This window comes from Pteropus vampyrus, unplaced genomic scaffold, assembly GCF_000151845.1.
Source record: "Pteropus vampyrus isolate Shadow unplaced genomic scaffold, Pvam_2.0 Scaffold18, whole genome shotgun sequence".
Lineage (NCBI taxonomy): Eukaryota > Metazoa > Chordata > Mammalia > Chiroptera > Pteropodidae > Pteropus > Pteropus vampyrus.
In genome coordinates this window covers 997,056-1,005,094 of record NW_011888799.1, presented here as the reverse complement: position 1 = coordinate 1,005,094, position 8,039 = coordinate 997,056, and the positions used below count along the sequence as shown (strand labels likewise).

Here is an 8,039-nt window from a genome sequence, read left to right as displayed (position 1 = left end):
GCTTTAAAAAAATAGAGATACAGCCAAAGGTCAATAGGTACATTAGAATAGTATACTAAAAAAAATTCAAATAATCCAAAAGGTGGCAATAAATGAGAGAGGAACAAAAACAAAGAGAACAAAACGAATGAAATGGTGGACCTAAATCCAACCATATTAATATTAATTGTAAATGGTCTAAATGCACCAATTAAAAACAGGAAATTGTCAGACTGGGTTGGAGATGAAGACCCAACTGTATCCTGTCTTTAAGAAACCCGTATTAAATATAAAGATATAGGTTAAAATGATGGAAAAAATTTGAAGACCAGTGGTTTGAAGAGAAGATCTGGGTTTCTTCTCTTAGATAGCTTGGTGGGGTGAGACAGGTGTGGCAGGATCACTATTGAGACAGACTTGGTATCCCTACAGCAAAAGTAGCAAGTCCCCAGGGTCTGGCTCCGAGATTTCCCACCATAGCTCTCAGTTCAAATAGGGACTATATGCTTACTACCCAGACGCTACAGCTCACAAGCCACTTGCTGAACCAAACTGAACAGGGATTCTCCTTACTTCTAAGAATTCTAATTCAGCCTTCGCCAAAATAAGGGGATACTTTGATTTGCTGTTGCTGTGGATGTGCTGCAACTATCATGGTGAGTTGGCACAGGTTTAGAAGATTCTAGTCTCATAGCAATGTGTTTTATGTTCTCTGATTCTGTGTGAATTTCATCATCTTCATCATGAATCTAAAATCCTCTTTGGTGTCTATGGCAGCTTCCAAAACTGTCTCTTTATCGATGCAGATGTAAACAAGGCTGACTCCATCTTTGTGTGCCCTGATTTCCTTCTGGTTTCCATGTTCTGAACTCTGACCTAACTTGTCTCAGCCAGCACCAAAGCCTCATAGTTAATGATCACCTGTGTCCTGTAAGTGTACACAATGTAACCATAAAGATTCTGGTCAGTAAAAGGCCAGAATGGCATAGCAACTGAGGTAAAAATCAAACTAGGTGCTGGCATCAATTGTAAGCAGTTATCCATTGTTAAGACCACCAGGAGGTATGGTCCTTTTGTCTTATTGATCATTAGTAGTTCAGCTATACTACAAAACATTTACTGTAACAATTGTCTTAGCAGTGGAGATTATCTGTGCAGACCGTGGGGTCACCTTCTGCTGAGACCTAGTCTTCCTGTAACTTACCCTACAATAAATTGTTATAATCAGTGGACTTGCCTGCCTCATTTTCCAGTCTCAAGATACCTTCTCTGTTCAGTGGTCACTGTACCTTCGCTCCACCTTCAGATAGTTTCCAACCAGGAGTTGAGTGCTGGAAGTCCCCAGAAGAGGTATGAAGGGCACAGTTACTGGGGCTTAGGTTCTGACTTCAACCCTTAGAGTTTTACAAAGATGTTGGACATGCAAAGTCCAATCCAAGACAAGCCAAATCCTGTCAACGAAAGCCTCTTGCCTCTTGAAGCAAATAACGTCACCTACCATGGGACTGAGGTCTGGCCTGTGAGTCGTGAGAGGAGGTATTATAGGGCAGCATTCTGGAACCTTCCTTAAAACACTGCTGGCACATTTCCTCTGTCCTTTTTTCTTTGTCCTTTCTTTAATCCATCCTGTTGCTTGGAAAGTGGATGTAGCACCTGGAGTGCTAGTTGCCATCTTGACCACGAAGACCTAAAGAAGGTGTGAGGCTCCTAAAAACTGTGAAACAGACTCGTCACAGCAGCCCTGGGCTCCTGGGCTGCCGACTTTTGGGCTTTTATCTGAGGGAGAAGTAAATTCCCATGTTTTGTAGGCCAGTTATTTGTGGCTTCTGTTACGTATTGCTGAATTCAATCCTAATGACTGAAACCAAGAGACACTCAAATGAATCCTGGGGAGAAGTTCTGGGCGAAGAAACCATTCCAATCTATACTGTAGATAAAAAGGCAGTCAACTACCTTTCTTAAGGTTACCAAGAGAAAAACCAACCGAAGATCACACCCCCTCAAAATAAAAAGCAGGGTGAGGAGGGGAGAGAGACGGATAAACCATTAATGCAGATCCTGAGTGGAGGGCCAGCCTTTGAACACATTTTAGTTCTAAAGGGTGTGGTGGGAAAAACGCTGTGCAGACAAGCCAGAAGGCCCGCCCTCTGGGTCTCACTTCCTTGGCTTTGCATTAGGTATTCCTCCGTGAACAATGAGGTTGTGGAATTAGATATCTCTAGGCTTTTGTCCAGCATTGAATTTCTAGTACGTTTTCTAACCTCCATTACATTATCTGCTCCCTTTGGATGCATTAAATAATCCACATAAAGTGCTTATCACACTGCTTGGCATGTGGCAAGGTGCTCTGTAAGTGTCAGCTCAAGAACCATGTTACTACTCATTTTCACAGTTTCCACAGTATCCTTCACAGAGGAAGTGCTCAGTCAGGGTTTGCTGACGTCTCCTGAATCTGCCTTTTGATCTTCTATTGACCCCCTGCTTGTCTTACAGAAGGCTTGTCCCCCATACTTACTAGATCAACAAGAAATACCTGAGAAGAGAAGACTCCTTAGGTTCCAGGTTATACAAATCCATGTGAGAAAAATCAGCAGTGGAGGAGAAATACACTATTTATTTACAGTTCTTTCACTTTATCCGCAATTTCCCAAACATAAAAACTAAAAAAATAAAACCACCACTTGGGAACACAAGTGTCTTTCTTTAGTCCAGCTGAGGGCAGGTCACGAGCCCTCTCTGTCGAGGAGACTACTGAGGCACACTGAAGGGAGAAGGAGCAAGGTTAGGAAGAATGCCTGAGAAACAGCTCCAGATGAGAAATGTAACATGCCTGCGTGGTGGGGTTCTACCAGCAGAGACTCAAGGGTGTCACCCACTGGGGATACTGCTTGGCTTCCCAAGAAGATGACAGCTGCTTGCCACCATCCCCCATTTCTCCACTACCAAACACCAAAAATCGAACGTCGGTCACACATCTCATGGGCTGTGTAAGGTGTGATGGTGACGGGGCGGGGAACACAAAATGCCTCTCTCTGAGAAGAGCCCCAAATCCCAGGGACACACAGGAAACCCTTTTTCTTGGCACTGACAGTCAGTCACAGCTTCTGTCTTAAACACAAAGCCGACTTAAAAATGTAAAAACAAAAGCCTTCCCCAGATTCTAGGGGAAAGGCAGGGGCTAAAAACATGCAGAAGGGCTTCTGCCTCTGTGGTCTTCTCTCTAGGAGGCGACTAGAGGTGAAAGGTGGGGAGCTCTGTTCGCTAAAGATGGGGAAGGAGCAGGGCAGATGCTCTACAAGGCCAGGGAGGGGGAAGGAGAAAAAAACTCTGAGACACTGATGTGTGGGATGGCTGCCACTGGTTTTTGAAGCAGCTTCATTTGCTCAGCTATGCTCACTCTAGCAGACTCCCATTCACTTCCCTCACAGGAGGGCACCCAGAAACCAACCTGGAGGCACTAAAGCCACCAGTCTGGCAACTTCATCTGTGCTAGTGACCTAGATTGCTTTCACATGGTGATGCACATTATAAATATAAAATCATATCTGCTACAAAGAGGACATATATTTGTACATCTTTACCCATATACATAATAACACAATTTACACATAATATCTTGGAGTGGGTCATCATGGAAAAAGGGCTTGGAGAGGTAAAAAGCCCCTTCTCCCTCCCCTGCCCTGATCCTTCTCAAGGGATGCTTGTACACGTGGTCACTGGGGCCCTTCCCAGCTGGTTGTGATGGGACTAATCTGGACACAGAAATTTAGACAAGTAACTAAATGCCGATGGGTGTGTACACCCACCCACCCACACAAATACACACTCACATACTGGTGAGAAAGGGAAAAATAAAATTCCTAGCCCTTGGGTATAAGCCTTTTCCAGAGTTATAAGCATCAGTGCCTCCTCCATCTGAGAACAATGGTCTTAAAAAGCTGCCCCTCACTGGCTCAGACTAGGGCAGAAGGTAAAGGGCTAGGAATTGGGGAGAGGGGCCAGGAGTCTTTTGAAAACATAAGGCGTTTTTCACTTGTGATCAAATCAAACTATGTCACAAAAAGCAACAGTATCAGTTGGGGCTGGGAGGCAAGAGACAGCCAGTCCATGAAAAGACAATGTGAGTTAAGACCCTGAGCCTTCCCCTTCATTTGTCCAGTTTCTTTTAAAGGGGCAGACAACCCTGTACCTCCTTTTCTGTACTTCCCAGAGCTGGGCCCATCCACGTGGCATGGAATACTGACAGTGGTCCAGAAGACCCATCCAGAGACATGGAGTGGTGGACAGGCACGCCAAAAAGTTAAGACCTGGGTGGCGGATGTGAGCTTTTTACAGCAGGAGTGGTTCCTGGTCAGGGTCCATGGCTCGCACAGTGGCCACAGTGATCAGATTGCCATCAGAGATGGGGGCAGTCTGGGTCCTCATGGGGAGACAGCACCTATCGGCGGTAGTGATTAGGGGCGTCGGCAAACATGTACTTGAGTCTGTATGCCTCTGCGAGCAGCAGCCCGATCTCTTCATTGCCCCAGTGTATCGTAGGCAGGTTTTGTAGCAGCATGAGGAGACCCTGAAATGCAAGAAAGGACTTTTATCCTGCTGGGACTACAGAGCTAAGGAGCAGCAAGACTAGGAATTGGGCCCTTTTCTCTTGGGTCACACAGCCCAAAGGGTCTGGCCTCCCTCCTTCAAAGCCACAGACAGCCTTTGGCCCCTGGTTTGCTTTCAGGAAGCCTTGAAAAGCCTCTACTGATTCTCCAATTCACTAATATCCGCCTCTTTAAAAATATCATAGAGAATGACAACAACAAATAAGGGTATTTAAAAGAGAAAAATAATCACTCATCATCCAAATAGCTCTCCTAATTTTGAAATATTCCTTTTCAGTCTTTTTCACATGCATATTTCTTTAAATAGTTATAATCGAAATTATAATTTTATATGCTTTCAAATAATTGCTTTAACTATAATTTTCAAGTTTTTCCAAGCAGCCTTCAAAAATGATTATATTCAGTGTTAGTACTCCATCATGTGGCTATACCCTAATTTACTCAACCATTTCCTTTTTGTTAGTTAACTTAATTTGCTGCTTCTTTAAAAAAAAAGAAAAGAAAAAGAAAAACCTTTATTGGAGACTGCTACATATCCTTTTGCATTTGACGTTGTTGTTGCAACGCTATGTTCACTTGTAATCACCGTATTTATCCTCTGCCCTGTTCTCCAAAGACCATCCTCCACCTACCTGTCTAGCTTATTTCCCACTGTTCCCAACACACATGCCTCAGTCAGCCAGGTCCACTGCAGCCAGATTTATTTGTGTCTCCATGGTTTAATTCATGTTGTTCCTTTTACTTGGAACACTTTCTCTTTTCTCCTCCACCTATCTAAATCCTATTCAGTTTTCAAAGCCCAAGTCCCTCAAACAGCTCCATGGAGACAGCCTATTAAAGAGGATATTACAGTAAAAATAAATATGAGATTTTAGGTTCTCTCTGTAATGTAGTTACCCACGCTATCGCTGCTGCTCCAAGTTCTTTCTCTCTCTTTCTGAACTGGATATTCCTGTTATTTTTCTGATTATAAAAATAATAGTAGCAAGACATAAACCCCATAGCCATAAACAAACTGACAAATTTGATTATCTGTAATTTTTAATCCTTAATATGTCAAGAGGTACCAAAAATAAAGTTAAAATGGAAGAAACTATAATAACACCTATAAAGGTCAAAAGGTTAATATTCATAATCAAAAAGGAGTGCCAACAAATTAGTAAGAAAAAGGAGTAAACAACCAAATAGACAAAAAGGTGCGTGCTGTGACTAAATAATGTACGGAATGCCAATGGCCCACCCATACGTCATCATTACTTTTAAAAACCTTGCCTTAGCTGATCTGAACACTTGGGCAATATTTTATAAATTTCAGCGAAAAGGTTTTGCATATCTTTTATGAGATTTCTTCCTTTGATAACAGAAATTTAGCTGGGCACAAAGCTGCCTTAATCATACTGGCCACACATCACTGTTACGTGTGGCCAATATGATTAAGTTCTGGCCAGTTCTGGGACAGTATGACTTCTGGGTTCTGCCCTAGACTTTTCCTTCTCCCCTTCCGAGAAAATGGCTATAAATGTAGCAATGGAAACAGTCATCCTAGACCAGAGGTCCCAACCCCCGGGTCACGGATGGGTACCAGTCCGTGGCCTGTTAGGAACCGGGCTACAGAGCAGGAGGTGAGTGGCAGGTGAGCTGAGTGAAGCTGCATCTGTATTTGCAGCCACTCCCCAGCGCTAGCATCACCGCCTCACCTCCACCTCAGGATATCAGGCATTAGATTCTCATAGGAGCACCGGTTCCCGGTGCCTAAAAAAAGGTTGGAGACCCCTGATTCTAGACCATCAGATTAAAGCCGTCTGTTGAAGATGACACAGCAATAAGATAGAAGAAATGAGTTCCTGCTCCCCTGGAGCCATGTTAGCCCTGGGCTGCTTACACTTAGACTGTTAATTGAAGAGACGTAAATAAATATATGGTTTTAAGCCACTGTTATTCTAAGGTCTCAGTTACAGGAGACAAGTTTATATCATCTTAACAAATACAGGCCATGTCTATCAAAATGCACTTGGAGTTTGATCCAGCAACTCTACTTAAGTTTCTCTCCTAGGGAAATATTCACACTCCTGTACAAAGGCATTCACTGCACCACTGCTTCAAATAGCGGGGAAAATGACATTAGAGAAGTGTCTGTCAGTATGGAAATAGTTAGGTAAACCATGGTTATCCATATCATGAAATATAAGGCAGCACCTGTAAAAAATGAAGTAGGACCACGCGTGCCATAGTGGAAAGATATCTAAGATGTTTTTAGGAAGAAAAAAGAAAGTAAGTTGCAGAAAAATATGTGTAGTATATCATTTAGGTAAATAGGAAAACATAATATATATGTAATTTATATGTGTATATATAAATTTTAGAAGGCTAGGTGGTATACTGTTAACAGTGGTTACTTTTAGGGATGGGAGACTCGGGTTTTCTCATACTTCTGTATCTTTCAAGACCTTTGTTTTCAATTTTTACAATAAAGTCTTTGTTTGTTACTTGTGTAATAGAACATTTCTTTTCCTGAGTAATACACATTCTGTGGGAGTTTTGTTTAGTTAAAAGTAAAAAAGCAGAAAATAAATGACCCATAACTTTATAATCAAAAGTAAGCTACTTTGAAATGTTTTGACATAGTTCCTTCCAGTCTTTTTTTCTGCACATTTTACACAGTTGAAATATTTTCTCTATATAATTTTCAATCTATTTAGCATCTATCATAAGCGTTTCCTCTGATATTAAAAATTCCTTGGAGACATTTTCAATGGCCAAACAATTTTCCATGATTCAGATGTATTATAATTTATTCTACATCTTCCCATTTTGAGCACTCGATTATTTCTGGTTTTTCTCTATAATGAAATTATAATGAACAGCCTTCTGCATAAAGCCATATTTTAGACCATTTCCTTGGGCTAAATTCCTAGGAATGAAATTCCTATGTCAAAGGGCATGAATATTTTAAAGTACTTAACACTCATCTAGAAAATGCATTCCATAAAAATGCTCATTTCCCCAGATCTCCGCCAGGACTGAATACTCTCATTAAACAAACTTTGTTCATTGTAATGCCTTTCCCTGAGATCTCCAAGTCTTAGAATAGAACTCAAAGCATTAAGCCAAAATGGTGGTGAATCCATAGGAAGAACTTAATAAGAAAGCAATCAGGCTACATGCGTGCATAATCTCCCAGTCCTCAGTTGCTGGCATCTTTCCTGCACTCTCCAGGTAAACAAACACCCCCTCCCATCACATCCTTGTTACTGAAATTCACTCAGCCAGACCAGTTACTCAACCAGTTATTGATATTCTTCCAATCCACCCATACACTAACATTGCTTTTTAAAAACTGCTTTTAGCTGCTCTGGACATTTCTGGACTGTTCATTTCTCACAGCAACATTCTCCCTGGGTTCTGTCTTAGCCTCAGTTCTACATTTGCCTCAAAGCTTTTTTTTTTTTTTTT

General features: G+C 41.8%; 1 protein-coding gene across 2 annotated transcripts in view; it reads right to left on the bottom strand.

Annotated features, from left to right (window-relative positions):
• Nucleotides 1–2,573: 2,573 nt before the first annotated feature.
• The window catches only part of TBC1D22B (TBC1 domain family member 22B), a 64,708-nt gene continuing 59,242 nt past the window's right edge, over nucleotides 2,574–8,039 (bottom strand). For both annotated transcript variants that reach the window (XM_023527542.1, XM_011354545.2), the window contains exon 13: nucleotides 2,574–4,546. In XM_023527542.1, the coding sequence (XP_023383310.1) occupies nucleotides 4,418–4,546 (129 nt within the window). In that variant the 3' untranslated portion in view covers nucleotides 2,574–4,417. The remainder of the gene's footprint in view (nucleotides 4,547–8,039) is intronic.